This window comes from Eschrichtius robustus, chromosome 2, assembly GCF_028021215.1.
Source record: "Eschrichtius robustus isolate mEscRob2 chromosome 2, mEscRob2.pri, whole genome shotgun sequence".
Lineage (NCBI taxonomy): Eukaryota > Metazoa > Chordata > Mammalia > Artiodactyla > Eschrichtiidae > Eschrichtius > Eschrichtius robustus.
Genome location: NC_090825.1, coordinates 72,520,791 through 72,543,728, shown reverse-complemented (window position 1 = coordinate 72,543,728; position 22,938 = coordinate 72,520,791). Strand labels below are relative to the sequence as shown.

Below are 22,938 nucleotides of genomic sequence, written 5' to 3'. Positions count from 1 at the left end.
AATACATACTGCATGCTTACCTGGGTGCTGAAGTTAACAGACATCATTAGTCCTGTCCCAGAGTCTCTGGCCACCTGCAGACTGATTAGAGTGGCTTTCTTATGAGCCACCGGCAGCCGAGAACCCACAGAGAAATACACGAGACTTGGAGGTTTATCACTCTGTAATAATTTAATCTGTGCAAATCTGGCACTATTGTTTATGGCTGCTCCAGCAGTTACTTCATACAGTTCCACAAAAAAATGCATTCCAACTTGAGGTATCTGACAATGAGATAAAAGGAAAAAAAAAGGATGATTACTAATAGATTTCTATTTTAAGATAATTCTGATATTAAGAAATAGTATTATTCATATACATTATTACAGAAATAAGTATACATCTAGAGATACACTCTGTATAATTACAGAATTAAAATCTTATGTTAGATTACCATGAGATTTATTAGTTTTGGTCTTTCTTTAATACCTTTACTCTCTCTGGGTGAGCTTCTTACTAGAAAATCAATGTCAGGAAGCAATCTATGCATACTTCAATAAACCAAAGGATACATAAGATATAGTCATACAATGAAATGTTATCTAGTAGTTAAAAAAAATGAACTATTTCAATATTTTTCAACATGGGTGGGTCCAAAAACATGATAATGAGTAAAAAATCAAGTTGCATAATGATATGTATGGCATGCTACAATAAATGTAAAATTTTAAATTACATAAAGCTTACTACATTTTGTTAATGGATACATATTTATTTAGAGTAAAAAGGAAAATAAGACACCATGATGGTAGTTATCTCAGGTGGAGGGGTGGCAATTGGGGTAGGGCAGGGTGTGGAATTGAAAAAACATGGGATAGGAGTGAAAGGGAGCTTCAACTTTGTAAGGTTTTATTTTTAAAGGGTTTTACATAAATATGACCAAATATTGATAAGAGTTAGTTTAGTGATTTTATGCAGTTTTCAAAATTTCCCTAAATTCTGTATCAAGAAATCTAAGTTTAGTCTGTTGGTTACAGTTTGCTCATGTTTTACCTCGGTTCTTTCTCAACAATCTCAAATAATTTTTCAAAGCCTGAATTCAATTCTATAACATACTGTCAATCACCTGTTTTTACTTACTTGCTCTTACACAATAATCTAAAAATCTTAGCAGCATTTTTAGCTTCCTAGCATAACTCCAAGAGCTAAGCTGAAGCATTTTCAACTGCGTGTATCATTGTCTAATTTGTTACAATGCATCATTTTTATTTATCAGCAAGGACCTTATTCATCATTTGTTTTGTGATCATTTTAATGAGAATCATTATGTCATGAAGCAATACAACAAATTCTTTAGTATTCTTCAAAATGAGTTGCTTCTTAGTAGCACAATAAATGAACTTAATCTCTTTCTATTGTCTGAAGAAACATATTTAGTTTTCCTGTGGTGTATATTATGCTTTACTTTTGCTGATCAACTCTCAGTAAATACTGAAATGAAGGTAAATGCACTCTTCCCGCTTTTGAGAAACTAAACTTGGCAAATACAATAAACTGAAGCACTAGAAAAGTATGGGTAACTATATTCAATAACTATTATTCCCTAATGGCCAATGAGCTTGAATTCACAATAGTTTCATTTAACTAAGGATTTCAGCATATTACATTCCAACATACTCCTGTCTTTGTTTTTCAGCATAATATTTCTTCTCATTGTGATGATGATTAAAACATTACTTATAACTACTTTGAGTCAAAAGAATATGTTATAATCTAAGTAAGGAACCATGCAAATTGAACAGTGTGCAGATGGGCGCCAACACATAATTAGAAGAGACAAAAGGAATCTTCCAGTCTTACAACAAAATGCTCTATTCAAACAATATGCCTGAAGTATATTGGGAAAGCAAAACTCACAGATCGTTATCTGAACCTCTCTGGACCTAAATATGACTGGAGACCTCACAAGAACTCAAGTTCCTTTCCTAGCTAGGGCAGCAGCATTCCAGGATGATCTTTTGCCCAACTAGTATAAAATAACTTTTCCTGGGCCCAGACCTGCTCAGAAGCAAACAAAGTAATAATGAAATAATGTCTTACTTAAATACTTTTAAAAAATATTTGCAACAAACTTTTAGACAATCTGTTTGGTTTAAACAGATTTTGTGGGCTAAGAAATGCATCCTAAGTTAATTAACTATGACCTTTATACATTTTGCTAATACAGAACCATAAGACAGAACCACAGAACAGTAAGATACCCAGCAGAGAAAGGGTAAACGGACTGGAATTCAAAAGATGAGTTCTAATCTTTGCCAAGTAATTGACCTGGGGAAAGTTACTTAAATTCTTTATAACTTGAAAATGAAAATTTTGAATAACTATAGGGACGATAATTAGAGATATGATAGAGTAGAAAAACTTTCAGTTGAGCGTCTTTAGAAGAAACCACCATCCATCAGTGGTATAACTCTACAGATGAAAGCGTGCATTGCGTTTTCTGTGTTGTTTTGTTGTCACTCCCCTGCCACCAGCATTGATGTGGTGACTACTCAAGTCACTGAATCACCTTGGGCTCCGTTCCCATCCATTCTGAATAATAGTAACCCTCCCTTGTGAAGGGCCAACTCCTTGCCAAGAACCGTGTCAAAAAACCTCTTAGTCATTATCTCATTTAATCTAACAGCCCTATTATTAACTCAACCAAGTCTGGGAAGCTCAGGAAGGCTAAGCAACTTGTCTAATGTTACGCATTCATTGCGGTGCGCGGGCTTCTCATTGCGGTGGCTTCTCTGGTTGCGGAGCATGGGCTCTAGGCGCGCTGGCTTCAGTAGTTGTGGCTCATGGGCTCAGTAGTTGTGGCGCACGGGCTTAGTTGCTCCGCGGCATGTGGGATCTTCCCGGACCAGGGCTTGAACCCGTATCCCCTGCACTGGCAGGCGGATTCTCAACCACTGCACCACCAGGGAAGCCCCTTAAAAACTTTTAAAAAGAAAATTCTTGGAATTTCCCAAGTTTAAAAAAAATCAGTGGGAACTCAATATTTGAAGAAACATATTTTCTAGCTCCGTCACTATCAAGATGGCTCACAGCAGCATCTTTGTCAACCATGAGCTCTCATGCCTATCTCCAGAACATACATTCAGATCTCTGAAACTCTTTTTGATGAAAGAAATCAAGTTCTTAGACAATAGTTGATTGGATGTCTTAGAGCAGGAAAAATCAAGATGGCTCTAGAACACAGGTTATTGCTATAAAGCAAATAAGCATCCAGAGATTTTTAAAGCAATATGAAAAGTCAAAAGACTAGCTTAATAGATCTTTCAGTGTCCATGGCATGACTATTTGAGTAGCAAAAAGAAAAGCATTTAGTAAGCAATTAAAATTAGTTGAATTTGAATCTATAATGGTACTTAAAGGAGAAAAGTTATTGTAATGTATTAAAAAATGGTTAAAATGAAAAATGTGAGTATAATAGTGCGTACCTAATATTTTATTAAGTTTAATGTGTAGGAGAATGTTAACATATCAAGGCAGTTATATCTTTTATTAAGTATATATTCATTTATTAAGGAATGATAAACATTCTTCTCTTTGTGTGTTAGTAAAGAGTTAATAAAAAATGTTAATAAAACAATTATTTCTAGAAAAAGTAAGAATTGCACCAAAAATAGGAATAAATTATTAGGACCTGTGAAACACATACAAATGAAGATGAAAACAAGTAAGAAGTTAAAGAGTACTGTTGGTCACACAGAAGTTGAAAGATGATGCAATTGAATGTTTGTTTGAATACGATAGAACAGATGAACTGTAGAGATGCACTAAGATCACAGATTTGTTACCTCATTTCTTATGAGGTAAAGCCTCTAGGTTGCCTTCTTAAATATTAACAAGATATTAACAAGGCAGGTCTATCTTTCCAATACCACTAATAGACCAGCTCCATGTTCAACAGTGACAGGGCAATGGTTAAGTTAAAGCTGGCACTGCAAAATTTAAAGAACAAATCATTCTGAGGAAAACACATGGTGTTGAAAAAATTAACTTGTAAAGCATGAACTTAAAAAAAAATGTTGATCTCACAAGTCAAGTCATCAAATGGACCCCAATCAGATGACCAGCAATTCTCATTTGAAACAGCTTCAGACAAGCACCAGGACCTGTGGTCCTAACAAAGAACAAAGAGCTCTTGATAACCAAGAGCATGTAACCTTAAGTGATCTGAGACGATTATTCTTTCTCTTCTGGAACCAATAAAATTACTACAGTTCTGGGAAGGTATGAAAATATGTATCACTGTAATCTTAGAGAAGATCAATATAACTGTTTCAGTAATTCTCAGAAAGTGAAAAAACAAGTAGAGAAAAAAATGAATAAAGAGTTAAATCTACAGGGTTGTTATTTAGAATGAGTTTAAATATAGCTATACATTTGGAAATAATTTTATTTGTGCAATGCTTTTTCTGCTGTTTAGAGTGTTTGGCATGTACAAAGAAATCATGATACTTTTGAACATTCGTAATATTATGGCTAGTTTTTGTATAAATACTTGAGTTTAATAAATTAAGTAGTAGACAAAGAACAACTACTACGGAGTGCTCCTTAGGCATTAAAGTATCATGAAATAGTCATTAAAAAAAGCCACACATGATTACTAAATGACTAAAGCTCTGTTAGGTCATCAGTGACCGATACCGTTTGAATAATGGAGGTTCCTTTAGAAAGAGGGGGGACCATCTGGCTCCTGGGTGCCATGTGCAACATGAACCAACAGAAATTTATCCAAAGGCTCATCAAGCATGGCCTCGGTGCTTCTTCAGTGGGTCAGAACTGAACTCTCTAGAGAATGAGAGAACTTTCATTCTGGATGAAATCTATGGATATAACATGACGTGACCAAATCTATCAATATGATAAAAGCAAAAAACTAAACATTCAGAGTAATCAGAGATATTAATCTGGCTGAAAATGACTCAAGGGATCATTCACACAATGAGCAGGTGGGCCAGGAAGAATCGTGGAAATGACAAGAAACAGAACAGAGAAAACTGATGAGCTTTTTTTTTTTAGCACTGAGATACAAGCTTTTTTTTTATTACTGACTTACAACATTGTGTAAGTCTTAAGTGCACAAGTGATGAGATTATTTACAAAAATTCATAATGTAATAAATTCTAAGTGTGACATCTATTGCTCATCTAAGAGATTTAGACATTATGGCTAGGCGAGACACAAAGAATCTCCACATAAGCAATGTGTAAGCTTCAACAAAGTGGCTTTAAAATGATTAATTGTAAAGAAATATAATCAGAATTTGCCAATACTGTGTCTCATAGTGTCTTACCTTCCCTGGTTTGAGCTCAATGGTGATAAAGCACTTTGTCTGACCCGCTGTACAGATTGTGGTCCCTGACACAGACAGAAATTCATCTATCAGGTTCACACCATCTTTTTGGAGCACAGCAGCTGTTTTGTTAAACGTGACTCGCCAAAAGACCTTGACATCTTCAAAGGCTCTAGGAACAAAGCAAAACCTATGCAAATGCAGTCACAGAGTGCATTATTCCTGTAGCTAATGCAGAATGTGTTATCACTGTGCCTGAGTGTACCTCTTCATCCAAAGCAGAGCACTTTCTCTCCCACTGATAATGTCAAAAATAACCAATTCTCCACACTACAGTTAAGAAATTAAGGCCAGAGTTTACATGGCATTTCTTTAACCACACTTTATTCAGTACTAATTAAGTATTTATTGAACTATGATTCCTGATGCTATGTACCAGAAATATGAACATAAAAATTATAGAGAAACTTTGCCTTCAAGTAAGTGTTCCTCATTTGTCTTTTAACAAGAATCCTTCTAAAGGAAAAACACTACTGCCAAAATGGTTGTTACTATAAAAATAAAGGGCAAGAGATGACCTACATTTTCAGAGAATATTTAGACCCAAAATGGAAAAGGTAGTACAAATACATGTACATGTGTGCATACCAAGTGCACGTACATGATGAACACTCAGGTATACTATACTGTACTAAGTTGCAAGCAAAACGTTGGTAATCCCAGTCTCCCTAACAGTAAATGATTGCGTATTCGGAGTGATCAGAGAATAGTAAGTACGATGAAGTGATGACTTAACATAATCTAACATCTGTATGGTACTTTATAAAGTACAAAATGTTAAAGCAGCCCCAAGTTATGTTCATAAACCAAGCGTGTTAAATCACAGATTAGGAACTAGAGCATCTGAACACTGACATGCCAAATTCCACCCCACCTTCTTCTACCAACATTTCATCCTGCCTCTACCATTTTATGAATTCAAATTAGATATACAGGATGTTACACCTTCAACATATATATAAACATACCTGTTTGGCTGCCTTGTGACAACAAGATGCAGTTTGCTCATCTCAGCTCCTTCACGAAGCTCCAATCCACTCTGGGACTCCTCACTGAATCCTATGATGCCATTGTGAAGATCACTCCCTGAAAAGAAAAATAGAAGATTATAATATTCTTAAGACTTTAAAAGATCTCCAATGCTTCACTCATCTTTCCAGCTCAGATGGTATAAAACTGAGACATTCACAAGTGAATGGGGTGGGCGGGAGCTACAACATTGAACGATCTTTACTAAAAACAGACTAGAATCAAAATGATCACATCAAGGTAGCTGACACTTTGAGAACAGAAGACTAAAAGAAAGAAAATATCAAATCCTGCTCCCCATATTGACAACATGCTCACCTCTCTCTGATGAGCCTCTACTTTTTATTTCATAGTCCTTGGTGCTACTGTTTAAGATCAGTGCATCCTGACAGAATATACGTTCTACTGAGAAGCAACTGTTTTATTTACTGCTGTATCCCTGGTACCAAGAACAGTGTTTAATAAATATTTAGTGAATACATGAACTCCATCTGACTGTTTACTTTTCTATAAGAGAGTTGACCCAAAAGACCATTTATGTTTCACACTCGGTTATTTTCCCCAGAGAAAAACAGAACTATTAAGGAACTCTCGAGAACCTCTGAGTAAAAGAAACTCCTCTGAGCAACTCTTGAGGTTACAGGCACCATCATTCTACAAAATTGTGTTTAAACTGGAACAAACCTAGGGCCCACACTACACTGAAATAGTCACTCCAAATCCTTGCCAAAACGTAAACTAGCTTCTCAGACGAGAGAAACACCAATAAACAGTTCCTGCTGCTTTCTACTTCTCAATGACTCAGTTTTGCAAAGTGATCCTAAAAGCAATGATCCAAAGCAATCAGCCTCAAAAACCATTTGTACCCCTCACCCTGAAACATGACTCCTGAGATTCCAAGTAGACAGAACTTCTGTAAGGAAACAGAAAACCACTGACCTGTCCCGAAAGGGGAAAGCTAGTGGTTACCAGCCCCTATTTTGCAGGTCTGAAGTGTAAGCAAATGTGGAGCCCATGGCTTAGGGACATGGAGGTGATGGACCACTTTTGTCCTGGTGCCTCATGTGTGTTCTGTCTCAGCCAGATGCCCATCCTCATCCTCACCAATTAATCACTACAATCGCTTCTTAGCCCTGCATCAGAACCAGACCTCAACTTTTTTTTCTTCAGCAGCAACTGTTTTCTGGTCACTTTTAATGGGGATTTGGTCTCTCAGTTAATAATAGATTATAAGCTTCCCACAAGCAGAACCTTCATTTTCTTTTTCAATGCAATAGCAACTAGCATGGTTCTAATGAGTATAATACTTCCCTTGCCACGTCTACAATAATAAAGTTGATGTCAAATTTCCAGTAAGAATCAAAACTTCTAATGTGCCAATGATCAAAAACAAAACAAAATAAACTATTTTCCCCTGATTTATCTTGAAAGTTTGTTCTAAAATCTAAATGTGAGATTATGAAGATTAAAGGTAAGAGGAATCAGCAAAATTAATGATATAGTTAAAACAGAAATACTATGTTAAAATAAAAAGCCAGGTGAGGAGGGACTTCCCTGGTGGCGCAGTGGTTAAGAGTCTGCCTGCCAATGCAAGGGACACAGGCTCGATCCCTGGCCCGGGAAGATCCCACATGCCATGGAGCAACTAAGCCAGTGCGCCACAACTACTGAGCCCACACACCGCAACTACTGAGCCCATGCACCGCAACTACTGAAGCCCACACGCCTAGAGCCCGTGCTCTGCAACAAGAGAAGTCACCTCAATGAGAAGCCCATGCACCGCAATGAAGAGTAGCCCCTGCTCGCCACAACTAGAGAAAGCCCACAGCAACGAAGACCCAACGCAGCCAAAAAAATAAAATAAAATAATTTTTTTAAAAAGCCAGGTGAGGAGAAAATGATGGGAACATTCACAGACAGAGTAAGGGAACTTAGGGTACATGACATGCAAAAGTGCTGGTGAATTACATCATGTGACACTAAGAGGAGCCAATCATTTGCCAAGTACTTATGATGCCATGTTAGGTAGGGAACTTCTCATTAGAGAACTTCATCGAGGCTCAACTGAGTGACTGGTAAGTTAGGCTCAGAGCTGATAAATGGGAATTTGCCTGGTGAGTTAGGCTCAGAGCTGATGCATGGGTAGGCACCGGTACGCCATATTGATATAGTATCAGCACACCATATTGGTATGCGTTGGTAAGCCAAACTGACTGAGGAGCACTTCCATTCCAGTTGGAATACAGCTGCTGTCTTGAGCCCCCAGAGAACCCTCTGTCACCACCCTAACCATTATGAGATCTCCCTGTGATCCAGTAACTAATGGGGTAATGTTTGGGACAGCAAAAAGCCTCCAGCAACCACTGTGATTGGTCTGTGCCTCTGTCAAACTAATCGCTAAATACTTTGATTGTCAGCTCTGGTCTTATTCAAATAAATGTAATAAAATATCTATTTCATGGAATGGGGGAGGAGGCTGCTGAGTGCCAAAACAATTTTAATAGAAATATATAGATGGCATTAAGCTAATGTGAATCAAAATCAGTAAGTGACTTGGAGAATAGAATTTGACTTTACAATATTCAATAAACTGAAGGAACAGGAATAAATGACAATTCTAATTGGTGTAAATTTGTAGGGTAGCATAAATGAGATGATGCTGGGTATAAAAGTTACACAATTGTAAGATTATGACTGAATTATAACTGAATGGCTAAAATAAATAAAATTCTAGGAAGCACCAAATCCTAAAAGGGGATCATAAACATGCTTATTCTAGATATTTCCTTTTATAAAAAACAAAGCATAAACACTAAATGATTTAGTCATTCCTCAATTAATGGTTGAGCTGGGTCAAAATACAGGCTTCATAACTTTTAATTTTCTTTTCACTGTGTTTTACCATAGTGTTATCTGAAACTCTAAAACACTATGTATAACTGTTTGTATGAAAGAGTGGAGTAGGTAAGAATCATGAGACAGCTTTGTCAATACTCTAATTACAGTAAGGTATTGACAAGCTGAGCTAAGCCACTTAAAGAAATATAGTATGATTTCAGAGGAAAACTGCAAATTATCACCAAAAAATTTTATAACCTGCATGAGGAACTCTATATATGCACACACCTCCCCAATAGTACAAAACTTATATAAACTGCACTGGTTCAAAAGCAGAACAAAAGGAAATAGTTTTAATATATTTCCCAACAGATATAAAGAATTTTCTGACAATGAGATCTTAGACTCTGGGATAGATTAATGAAAGTGGTTGGGAAATTCAGAATGAGGTTTCAAAACAGGAGAGGCAATCATGTTTGGGTGATTAAGCATATTTCAGAAGAAGTACATGAACTTAAGTATTTTTAAGGTTTTCCCTTTATTGTGAAAGTACAGATTTATCAGAACAACATCATGAGTTTATGTTATGGGTTCATGCCATAGGAAAACAAAATTTTAATGATTCACTATGAGTGAGTCAAGTAATTCACCTTCTTAAATTAAAGATAGAATGATCTTATTACAAATTCTGTACCACAAAAGTACATTTTTAACTCCATCACTCCAAATATATACCTGTAATAATGATCATGGCAAAAGCTGCAAACCCACTGTCATCCTTTCCCTTCACAATCTGTGCTCCCCCTTGTGGGTCTGTGAGAAACACATAGAAGAATTCTTGCCCCTCAGGCTCATCATCATCCAAAATTCGAACCAATACTTTACGTTCTCTTTCTCCATCTACAAATGCAAGGATAAGAGCTTGCTCTTCAAAATCTTCTTCTTCAGTTGCCCATGTTAGGTTGGAAATCCCATGGATGTCAGGAAAGGGCAATGCATTTGGTTCCTTCTGAGCAGATCTTTCACCAAAAGTCTTAACTGTTATACTGACATTGCCAGTAGACCCACCAGTTCTTCGGACAAGAACTTCTGCGGCGTTAAACATGCCATTCTTCATTTCTTCTTCGACGTAAAGAACAGATGGCCCAAGACTAAATGTTCCATGAATGGAAACATCTGCAGTTACGGTGGGCACATCAGGCTTCTCAGACATAGCAGACGTACCAGGAAGGGTGACAAGGTTCTCAGGGATGGGAGACACACCAGTCGCCTCAGTAACAATGGCAACCACTTCGGTTGGCTGTGGGATGGCAGTTATCTTGGTTGTGTCAGGGTGTGTGGTGGAGGAGTCGGTTTTCAGAGGAAGAGCTGTGTCCGCTGCTATAGCCACAGTTGTCTTGGGGAAGGAAACATGCATTCCTGCCAGGTCATCATTATCCAATATTGTGATCACTGCCACACTGAAATCTAGATTCAGGCGAGGTCTCCAATTAGCATCAAATTTTTGTAATCCTTTAATTTCTACTGAAGTTAGATTAATGTAAAAAACTTCTTCTATCTCAGGAAGCTCATCATCAATAATAGTTATTTCAAAATCAACCTCAGCATGGAATGCTCGGAAAAGCAGCTCCCCATTCTGAACAGGCTCAAAGTCTTCCAGGGGCTTTGCCCTTCCTGCAGTTGTCTGATAGGAAACTTTAATAAGATCCCCGTGGAACCCAAACAGTCTTTGTACATGTAATCTGATCATCTGTGTATCCTCTGACACTATGATATTTCTTGAGCTAGGGGAAAATTGAAAGACTCCCATTGGTTCAATTTCAGCAACGGTGAAACCTGATCTGGAAAAAAAAATTAAACCATGAGAGAACTGATGAAAAATAGGAATACCACTGTAGAGATTCACCTTTCACACACTTAAGATACTGCTCATGAGGACATCTTAAAAATGACATGCCCTTTCAAATTCCATAAAACCCTATTTACTTATTGATGAATATACCAGAGCACAAGAAAGGTAAGAACAGGAGCTGCAGTTGCAGGTGATAGGACCTAACAAGGTCCATATATATATACATATATACATATATATGTATATATGTATATATGTATATATATATGGAGAGAGGAGGGGGGCAATGCCTGGCCTAGGGTAAGCACTATAAAACTGATAGCCTGAATCACTTTGCCGTACAATAGAAATTAACACAACATTGTAAATCAACTATACTTCAATAAAATAAATGTAAAAATAAGAAATAAAAAAAACTGTTAGCTATTATTGTTATTGTTAAAGGTATGTGAATTTGTTAACCTAAAATACATTGTGTCCAAACACTTTTTGAATGGCATATGTATAATCAAAAGCCATATTGGATTCCACCAACCAATATCTCCCATACATAAATATGTATACAAACACACTTGAACACACACTGGTTTTGCCCACACGTTTTTCCCAGTTTCCAAATAAGTAAACTAAAGAACAGAAAGATCAAGTAACTTTCCCAAAGTCACAAAGAAAGTAAGTGACATAGCCAGGATTAAACCCAGGAGTCTGGCTCTAAGATCTGTCCTCTGCTGTTCTGATCAAGTCCATCCCAAGTATGAGAAAAGTCAATTGTTTTTGACCAGGACATATTTATCTGCAAATATACTGATATAAATTAAACTCAAAAGAACTACTAGTTCAAGTCACATTATTATCCTACTTTGATTTCTTATTTTTACTCTTTATCTCTTGGAGAAATCAGGTATTTTTGGCTACCTTTCAGAAGACAGTTTCCTTTAAAAATAGGTGGCTTTGCCATCATGGTTCTTTTTGGAGATGTCACCTCAGGCCAACATTCTTGACTGAGAGGTCATGATAAACGCTCTTCAAGCAAGCAGTGGGTGGTGGCATCTTTGGCAATGCAGGCCATATACTGCTCTACACTAAAACTGTTTTCGCCTCTGCTTCAAGGAGAGAGATCCTTGTGTCCTTTTTTTGTTTCAACTGGTAAATTCCAGCTTACTCCTCAGAGACTTTCTTGGCTGAAAATCAAGTTGGTCTTACCGAAGCTGAGCCCCACCAGGGGCACTGCTCTGCACTCCTGAGAGGTGAATGACAAAGGCCTCTGGCCGACCAGGGCTAGGAAATGTCCACAGCAAGACTCTTTTACTTTCTTCTCCATGGGAAAATGAAAGACTCCCTGACAGGGAACATGAAAAGGGAAGTTGGGTTTCATTTCTGAGTTCTTAAATTGGGATTCAACTCTTAAAAATATAGTGAAAAATTCTATGACAGTCTACAAAAGGTAAAACATTTAAAAAGCCAGTGGGGGAGGGAGTGTAAATAAATTTAGAGGAAGCTCCGTAGACCACACACACCTTGCCTTTAATCATGTCTACTTTACAAGGTAGAGGTCAAACCATCTTAGTTTTGCATCTCACTGATCCTCACAGAGCTTATGGTATAACTAAAAATAAAGTAGATGAAATAACAGCTGCTCAACTGTCAGAAATATTCAGATGAACATGTAAATGGATATAAAGGTGTGTCTTTTTTGATTATCGTACGGGCCACATTAGGTTTTTAGAACTACTTTTAACAAACTCCTCACGTATAAACAGAGTAGTCTGCTTAGTGACCATTATTTCCAGGTGAGGTATGAAGTCTTCCATGTGAACGAATAAAGTTCCTCTCATTCTCACCAAGCAGCCTGTGAAGTTCCGATCACTTAAATCTGAGAGGACTGTATTAGAAGGCAAATAGCTCATTGTCCAGAGTAAAGAGGATCCAGGAAAATTAGTGGCCAATTACACATTTCCATGTTCTATAGGAAAAATCCTAGAAAAGCCACAACTCACCCACTTTGGGCGTCATATTGCCAACAACAACGAATTCGGGGATTTTTAACCCAGGAACATATCCAGCCGCCCAGGAAACCTTGAGAGAGCCATACGTGCCTCTCCTAGAAATCACAGCTTGGCTTGTTCCGGCAGTAATGTCCATGAGTAGAAAAGCAGTAGACTCAAATCCAACCTGAGGAAAAACATGCTTAGAACATTTTATTTCTCTCTAAAGGTTCTTGTTTTCTGAAGAGTGGGTTAAAAGTCAACTTTCTCTTTGTTTACACAGTATATTTCCCTGTTCTAAAACATATTCAATTAAAGAGTAGTATTTAAGAAATGACATGTGAAATTTGAAAATTTATTCTATTTTATAATGCTGATTATAGTTTATAGCTTTATTTTTTTATCAAAATGTAAACCCCTGAATTAACAATATCTAAAAATACAATTGTAATTATGGTTAAATGAAAGGAAAGATTAAAAATGGTATTTTAATATGACTTGTTCATGGGTCTTTACAGAACCTAATCTGTCTAGAACTGAAATCTGACTTCTTTCTAAGGTATAATAATAAATTCTTTATTTATAAAGTGAGCACCATGAACTAGATTTTCTATTAAGGTTCTTTTCAGCTCTTTGATTCAATACAGTATCTTTTTTTTGAGGATCAGAAACCCTCGAAGATTTTTTTAAATAACTATCTTTTTCATCCACACCAAGTAAGATCTGGTTTTCAGGGCAACCTTCCCAGGGTACCCTGGGATTTATAGATGAAATAAGTTCTGGTCAAAGAATAAGAATAAAACCAGATTCCTGGCTTCACATTGTTATTTAGACAACTCAGTTTACCTCTTTTGGTCCCAATATCTATAAATTTGGAATACCATAGGACCAACAGTTCTATATTAAGACTCATTCTCCCCATTTTAAATTGGAGTGGAGAGTAGCAGAAAAGTGTGAGAGGGTGCCACAGGACAGCTTCTGAAGCCACAGAAAAGAAAAAACAACAACTTCAATTTGACACCAGCCTAGATTCCTTATTACAGTGAGGCTTCTGGTTAGCAATTGCCAAAATCTTTGGCATATCTGAGCTCATGCTTGCCAAATGGCTAGAGGCTGTTTGAAAGTGTCCTAAGCACATCACACACACACACACACACACACACACACACACACACACCAGATACAAATACTGGTAAGGAGTACAGAGGATACACCAAGGACAGGAATACTCCATGACTGGCCCTGATCTGGCCCTCTGACGTGACATAATGTTGTGACAACATGCCTGGACAAGTAGAAGAAAATAGTTTACTACACCAAAGGAAGAATTCAGGTTGAAAGGAATCTTTGTTATAACAACCTGTGAACAAAAAGAAGGTAACAAAATGTCAAAGCATTAAATTCTATACCCCCCTTCCTTCTTGAACAGAGGAGGTGCAGAAAGAAGACAATTCCTCTCAGTTAATTTTATTAATGCTGGTGGATTCCACTTTAGGGAACAAAGCAAATTCATTCCCTGGGGAGAAGCAGCCCAGGTGGGAGTAACTGAAGAGCATCCCCTTAATGGCCAGAGACCCTGTTACACAAGCTGGTGGCCAGATCTGCCCACACTCCTGCCCCTCCACCTGCACAGATTCCACATCCTGGTCAAGGAACTGAAGGAACTCCCACCTGAAGGAGTAGGATGCATGCTTATCCCTTATCATGGTTTATAAAATACACACATTACCGTAGCCAGAGACAGCAGCCCTGTCATGTTCCTATATTGACAGAATTGGCCTACACAGGAAGCAAAGCCCTCAAGGTATTCTTTGTTCTCATGTGAATTTATAAAGTGACTAGGGAACAATCTTCCCTAAAATGAACTCAGGTAGGAGATTCAAATACTTAGGTGCACCACTGGTATTCACCTACATCAGAACAAACTTGCCACAGTAAAAAGAGCCCCACAAATTAAATATTTACAATGTTAGTAAATGAGAAAGTCTGAAATATTAACTGAGGTTTCATTCTAATTTTAATTATTTAGCATAAAATACCTCAATGTTAAATATTCATTTTCAAGAAAAAACCTGAGGTTTTGACTCTAGGTGACTGTTATTTTAAAAATTCTAAGACTTCCCTGGTGGCGCAGTGGTTAAGAATCCGCCTGCCAGTGCAGGGGACATGGGTTCGAGCCCTGGTCCAGGAAGATCCCACATCTTCCCTGATCTGGCCCTGATCTGGCCCTTTGACATGACATAATGTTGTGACATTGTTGTGGAGCAACTAAGCCCGTGCACCACAACTACTGAGCCTGCGCTCTAGAGCCCGTAAGCCACAAATACTGAAGCCCGAGCGCCTGGAGCTCGCGCACCGCAACGAAAAGCAGCCCCCCACTCGCCGCAACTAGAGAAAGCCCGTGCGCAACAATGAAGACCCAATGCAGCCAATAATTAATTAATTAATTAATTAATTAATTAATTAATTAAAAAATGCTATACCTTACATTCTACAAGACAGAAACTTTCTAAAACTCCAGAAAGGAAATATAATTTTCTATCTAATGTCGAAAATTGACAAATTATTTTCATATAGTGTATCCACAGTGTCTACTTTGATATTCATAGGATTACTTAGATTTAAGGAAACAGTGAATCTTAAGAAATTCTAAGAATCTTAGTCCTTCCTGTAAGAGCTGCCCTCTAGTGGTTCCGGGGTAGTACCACACCCAGGGCCAGTTACCTGAGAATTGGCAGCTTTCTCAGGGACTGGAAGGACAGCAGATTTTGCTTCCTGGAGAATTCTTGGCATGCCATAGAAACTTCCACCAACAAGCATCACAGTCACCAGTTGCAAGGTGAAATTAGAGCCCAGGGGTAGGAAGACCTATATACAAACAGTATCAATGACTTTTTTAATAGTAAAAAATAATTTTCAAAGAAAAATACTGACCATTGAAATGAGTCATTAGCACTTTCCTCCTTTTGTATCAGTTTCATCAGTATATGCCCTTTCCCCCATGTTACAAAACAAAGCACCAGCAGGAAGACTTTGACGCTAACACTGAGAGCCATACAATATTAAAAAAACACAAATCTGCAAATACTCTCTGTGTGCCCAAATGACCTGAAGAATGATGAGAATCTCAGAAGTAGTATTAGTGACAAAATCACGTGCCACGGGAATGGAAAGAGCTCACTGGTGAACAGTGTCAGCCCCTAAAACCAGCAAAACTCACTTTCTCCCTTCTCATTGGGTAGAAACTAAGAGCTCTAATGACAGTTACTTAAAACAGATAATGATTTAGGTGTACTGATTATTTGAATACTTTGGACAAATAAAGACAACTAACTAACACCATGTATTAGACTACCAATTTTTGAAGTTTTAGAATCCAACAAAATAGGGAAATCCTGAATTTAAAACCTGGTATTACTTTAAAAGATTTTTTAAACACTTATTGATATAATACATTTTTCCATAGAAACCTTGTTATTGATAATGGATAAGCCCCCGTAACCTGGAATATTACTAACAACTCTGTACATCTTTACTGAATGTACAAATAACCATTTCTGTGAAGTCTGTTCTTCTTTTAAATGTAATGTACTTAAACACATATCACACCCTCCAAATGTGTAAAATATGTACTATAGTGGTTTCAAATGTGCAACATGAGGGGAACAGATGTTTTATTCATTCAATCAATCTTCAGTTTTTCAAAATCGCATTCACTGAACATGAAGCATAGATCAAGTGCTGAGGAAACAGAAATAAATCATGGTGTCCTGACTTCAATCATGTGCCTCCCTCCTCTCCTTGAAGGGTGTGCCCCTTCCCCATGCAGTTCACTGGCTGGGCAGCTAGGGATTTTTGTCCCTATTTCCTAAAGAATGAAGGGCCAGATGTCAGTTCAAAGCTCCCAGGCATTTGTGCCTTCCTACCCAACTCTTCTGTTCATGGGCCCATGCAGCACACAGACTTATGGAGTGTGGCAGGTCCCCAAGGTACAGCAATTAAACATTAAAGTTGAACAGGAGTAACGGTGGATTTGGAGAAATGCTGATTTGCCTGCAGAAGAAAAGCAGGTAGACTAATTTGAAAAGGATCTTGAAGGTTTTCAGGAGTTGAGGGTGTTCTGTTTTGCCCTTCCATGTCCCTGATCCAGGACTACATCACCAATACTATTCTACATATTTCCCATCATTCTTGATGGCTTTGGGCACAAATGGAATTAACAGCCCCATAATATCCTGTGTGCATCTTGAACACTGCTTATCTGCTTGCTTTCATAATTGGCTGTTCAAGGGCCTTCTCCTGCACTAGACAGGGAGCAACCTGACAACAGAGATTATGTCTTTGTGATCACTGTAGCTGCTGTGCTTCTCACAATGACTGACACATAGCAAGTGCTCAATAAATATCTGAATAAATGACAGCCATGAACATAATCTCATCTTCCATTCTAACTTAAATTCTTTTAAACGTAGACTTGTTTCTTTATCGTGCCAATGATTCTTATCATCAGTGAGTACTTCATCTGAGAAGCCTGTTGTTACCCAGGCGAGGTAACTGTTCACTCCCTGGTCCTCATGTTAAACCAACATCAAGAGTCTTCTAGTTTTCAGAGCCTAATGGAAACTCATTCTGTCCCAAGACCCACTTGAAGGTCCTTCTCTGTGGTGGACCTGTCCGAAGTCCTAACTTTTATCAGGGTGGTAGATCACGTAGATCTATATGTAACTTGTAACTAATATCCCAAACTTTAAAGAGCAATGCATTACACCCAGGGTGTGAGGGGAGAAAGGGACCGCTGGAAAAATCCTCCCCTCAGTTTATGCGCATGTCACACGTTGCCCCAAACAGTCACCTTGGAAGACTAACTCACATACATAACACCTAATAATCTATGTGCAGTCTACACCACACATAGTAGAATGTAAGAGACAGAAGGAACCCACGCAAATTTAAATATACTAACGAAAGATGTTAAAGTAAGCAAATAAGAGGAAGCTTTCATATATGGGTAAGCTAGTAAACTTTTGTTACTCTTTATTGAAAAGAGACAGAAATCATAAAAATAATAGAGCTTCAAAACAGATATTAAGAAATCCATAGATAATTCAAACAGGTATTAAGAAAGCTAAGTATCTTTATCAACTATACCATTAAGCTTTCAAAGTGAAATGAAAAGAGGACTACCATCCTTCAAAATGTCCCAGGTACCACCACAGGAGATAATCTAAAAGTGTCCTCTGGTACAGACTTTCTCAACCATGAGATAGTTAATCCTCACAGCTATAATGCATCCCATGCATGAAATAAATTAACTTCTCTGCCATGCACATGGAATGATACTAGTTATCTTCTTGGGAGGATGAAAACAGTTGCTCAAATCACTTTCTGTGGATCAGACCGAGAAAGACTGCTAGGTATCTATGTGACCCACAGAAAATCCATGTATTCCTAGCACTCTCACCTAATATGTCGGCAGAACAGTCTGCTGTCCTAGGAAGTCTACAAATATCTTCCCTTCAACAAGCATCCAGTGTGTGTGTGTGTGTGTGTGTGTGTGTGTGTAGCACTTGGAACAATTTCTGGAACTCTGGAGTACTAAATAAGTGCCTGTTACTATCTAGACAAAAATATTTTATTCCAAATAAGAATATACTTATTTACTTATAATCTGCAAATACTTCAGTATATGTATTATCCAATAATTACTATGCATTTTCTAAGGCATTTTTCATGGTTCCATTTAAATATCAGAATAAGACTTTAAACTGATCATGAGATTAACTAGGGCTTTCTTGAAGGAGCTTTATCGGAATGATCAGGAAATTAAAGAAATGCTACAAACCTGACTCTTGACTGGCACTGTGTCCACTTTATATCTGGCGCCATCTTCGACCACCAGCTGCCTCTCTGCATTTTCAGTAACAAAAGACTGCTCCTTAGGACCAGATGATATTCGATACCCAACAGTCACATCTCCAAATGTTCCAGCAAGCCGGGTTACATTAATTTGGATGAATCTACTAAGGTTCTGCCCAATAAGTATTGACTGCTGATCTGAATACAGGGCAAATACCCCATGTGGGTCATCATTTGCAGAAACAGAGAACCGTGTGATGCATTTTTCTGGATCAAGTTCTGCTCCTCCCTTTACAGAAACAAGCTGAATCACATAAACTTCCTCTAACTCAGGTACATCATCTGGTAGCAAGTTAACATCAAAGCTGGCCTCACTTTCTCCATCAGCAATGGTGAAAAATCCTTTTGTAGACAGAAAGTCTCCAGTAATATCAAACTCACTGCTTAATTCCCAGTAAACCTAAAATAAAAGGAAAAAAACGCCCAACAAAGTTATACAATTCCATATATTGAATCAAAAATCCTTTAAATTAGTTTTCCTCTACTATATACAAAAAAATTAAGTGTGCATCATTATATTCCAAGTGAAACTTTCCAAGTAGTTAGGTAATTTAGAAACTATCTTAACTCTTTCAGGCTGTTGTATGCAATTTGCAGGACAGGATTATAAAATTTCATTTCACCTGCTTCTAAAATAACATAATTTGAAAAGATAAAGAGAAACAAGTTAACTTTAAAATACCAGTACCACAAATGCATTCAATAGTGAACCACAGACAATATTTGAAGGTAAAAAGTAAGTAGATAATCTGACATTCACATTGGAATTTGTTTTTGTTTGTTTTTAATAAAAAGAGAATATCGAGGAGGAGCTTCAAGATGGCGGAAGAGTAAGACGCGGAGATCACCTTCCTCCCCACAAATACATCAGAAATACATCTACATGTGGAACAACTCCTACAGAACACCTACTGAATGCTGGAAGAAGACCTCAGACCTCCCAAAAGGCAAGAAACTGCCCACGTACCTGGGTAGGGCAAAAGAAAAAAGAAAAAACAGACACAAAAGAATAGGGACGGGACCTGTACCTCTGGGAGGGAGCTGGGAAGGAGGAAAGGTTTCCACACACTAGGAAGCCCCTTCACTGGCAGGGACGGGGGTGGCGGAGGGGGGAAGCTTTGGAGCCACGGAGGAGAGCACAGCCACAGGGGTGCGGAGGGCAAAGCGGAGAGATTCCTGCACAGAGGATCGGTGCCGAGCAGCACTCACCATACTGAGAGGCTTGTCTGTTCAGCCGCCGGGGCGGGCGGGGGCTGGGAGCTGAGGCTCGGGCTTCGGAGGTCAGATCCCAGGGAGAGGACTGGGGTTGGCTGCTTGAACACAGCCTGAAGGAGGCTAGTGTGCCAGAGCTAGCCAGGAGTGTGTCCGGGAAAAGGTCTGGAGCTGCCTAAGAAGCAAGAGACATTTTCTAGCCTCTTTGTTTCGCGGTACGCAAGGAGAGGGGATTCAGAGCGCCGCCCAAATGAGCTCCACCCAAACGAGCTCCAGAGACAGGCGGGAGCCTCACCTATCAGCGCAGACACCAGACACGGGCATGAAATGCTAAGGCTGCTGCTGCAGCCACCAAGAAGCCTCTGCGCAAGCACAGATCACTATCCACACCTCCCCTCCTGGGAGCCTGTGCAGCACACCACTGCCAGGGTCCTGGAATCCAGGGAAAACTTCCCCGGGAGAACACATGGCGCCTCAGGCTGTTGCAACGTCACGCCGGCCTCTGCCGCTCCAGGCTCGCCCGCACTCCATACCCCTCCCTCCCCCCCCACCCCTGGCCTGAGTGAGCCAGAGCCCCCAAATCAGCTGCTCCTTTAACCCCGTCCTGTCTGGGCAGGAACAGATGCCCTCAGGCGACCTACACACAGAGGTGGGTCCAAATCCACAGCTGAACCCCAGGAGCTGTGTGAACAAAGAAGAGAAAGGGAAATCTCTCCCAGCAGCCTCAGGAGCAGCGGATTAAATCTCCACAATCAACTTGATGTGCTCTGCATCTGTGGAATACCTGAATAGACAACGAATCATCCCAAAATGAGGCGGAGGACTTTGAGAGCAACAATATATATATTTTTTTTCTTTTTTCTCTTTTTATGAGTGTGTATGTGTATGCTTCTGTGTGTGATTTTTGTCTCTATAGCTTTGCTTTTACCATTTGTCCTAGGGTTCTGTCTGTCCGTTTTTTTTTTGTTTTTTAGTACAGTTGTTAGCGCTTGTTATCACTGGTGGATTTGTTTTTTGGTTTGGTTGCTCTCTTCTTTCTTTCTTTCTTCCTTTTTTTTAAATTACTTGATAACGATTTTTAAATTTTTTATTCTAATAACTTTCTTTTCTTTTCTTTTCTTTCTTTCTTTCTTTCTTTCTCCCTTTTATTCTGACCGTGTGGATGACAGGGTCTTGGTGCTCCAGCTGGGCGTCAGGGCTGTGCCTCTAATGTGGGAGAGCCAAGTTCAGGACATTGGTCCACCAGAGACCTCCCAGCTCCACGTAATATCAAACGGCGAAAATCTCCCGGAAATCTCCATCTCAACGCCAAGATTCAGCTCCACTAAACAACCAGCAAGCTACACTGCTGGACACCCTATGCCATACAACTAGCAAGATAGGAACACAACCTCACCCATTAGCAGAGAGGCTGCCTAAACTCATAATAAGGTCACAGACACCCCAAAACACACCACCAGATGCGGACCTGTCCACCAGAATGACAAGATCCAGCCTCATCCACCAGAACACAGGCACCAGTCCCCCTCCATCAGGAAGCCTACACAACCCACTGAACCAACCTTAGCCACTGGGGACAGACACCAAAAACAACAGGAACTATGAACCTGCAGCCTGTGAAAAGGAGACCCCAAACACAGTAAGTTAAGCAAAATGAGAAGAAAGAGAAACACACAGCAGATGCAGGAGCAAGGAAAAAACCCACCAGACCTAACAAATGAAGAGGAAATAGTCAGTCTACCTGAAAAAGAATTCAGAATAATGATAGTAAAGTTGATCCAAAATGTTGGAAATAGATTGGAGAAAATACAAGAAATGTTTAACAAGGACCTGGCAGAACTAAAGAGCAAACAAACAATGATGAACAACACAATAAATGAAACCAAAAATTCTCTAGAAGGAATCAATAGCAGAATAACTGAGACAGAAGAACAGATAAGTGACCTGGAAGATAAAGTAGTGGAAATAACTACCACAGAGCAGAATAAAGAAACAAGAATGAAAAGAATTGAGGACAGTCTCAGAGACTTCCAGGACAACATTAAATGCACCAACATTCTAATTATAGGGGTCCCAGGAGAAGAGAAAAAGAAAGAAATATTTAAATATTACTGAGAAATATTTAAAGAGATTATAGTTGAAAACTTCCCTAATATGGGAAAGGAAATAGTTAATCAAGTCCAGAAAGCACACAGAGTCCCATACAGGATAAATCCAAGAAGAAACACACCAAGACACATATTAACCAAACGATCAAAAATTAAATACAAAGAAAAATATTAAAAGCAGCAGGGAAAAACAACAAATAACATACAAGGGAATCCCCATAAGGTTAACAGCGGATCTTTCAGCAGAAACTGCAAGCCAGAAGGGAGTGGCAGGACATATTTAAAGTGATGAAAGGGAAAAACCTACAACCAAGATTACTCTACCCAGCAATGATCCCATTCAGATTCAACGGACAAATTAAAACCTTTATAGACAAGGAAAAGCTAAGAGAATTCAGCATCACCAAACCAGCTTTACAACAAATGCTAAAGGAACTTCTCTAGGCAGGAAACACAGGAGAAGGAAAAGACCTACAAAAACACACCCAAAACAATTTAGAAAACGGTAATAGGAACATACATATCGATAATTACCTTGAATGTAAATGGATTAAATGCTCCAACCAAAAGACATAGATTAGCTGAATGGATACAAAAACAAGACCCGTATGT

The 22,938-nt window shown here is 38.7% G+C and overlaps 1 protein-coding gene across 1 annotated transcript in view; it reads right to left on the bottom strand.

Annotated features, from left to right (window-relative positions):
- ADGRV1 (adhesion G protein-coupled receptor V1) overlaps positions 1 to 22,938 on the bottom strand; it is a 542,977-nt gene that overhangs the window by 333,437 nt on the left and 186,602 nt on the right. The window contains exons 71-78 of the mRNA XM_068534844.1: positions 18,933 to 19,406; positions 15,815 to 15,958; positions 13,103 to 13,277; positions 12,309 to 12,444; positions 9,989 to 11,094; positions 6,355 to 6,472; positions 5,327 to 5,498; positions 21 to 263 (exon numbers count right to left, since the gene is read on the bottom strand). Of these exons, the coding sequence (XP_068390945.1) occupies positions 21 to 263; positions 5,327 to 5,498; positions 6,355 to 6,472; positions 9,989 to 11,094; positions 12,309 to 12,444; positions 13,103 to 13,277; positions 15,815 to 15,958; positions 18,933 to 19,406 (2,568 nt within the window). The remainder of the gene's footprint in view (positions 1 to 20; positions 264 to 5,326; positions 5,499 to 6,354; positions 6,473 to 9,988; positions 11,095 to 12,308; positions 12,445 to 13,102; positions 13,278 to 15,814; positions 15,959 to 18,932; positions 19,407 to 22,938) is intronic.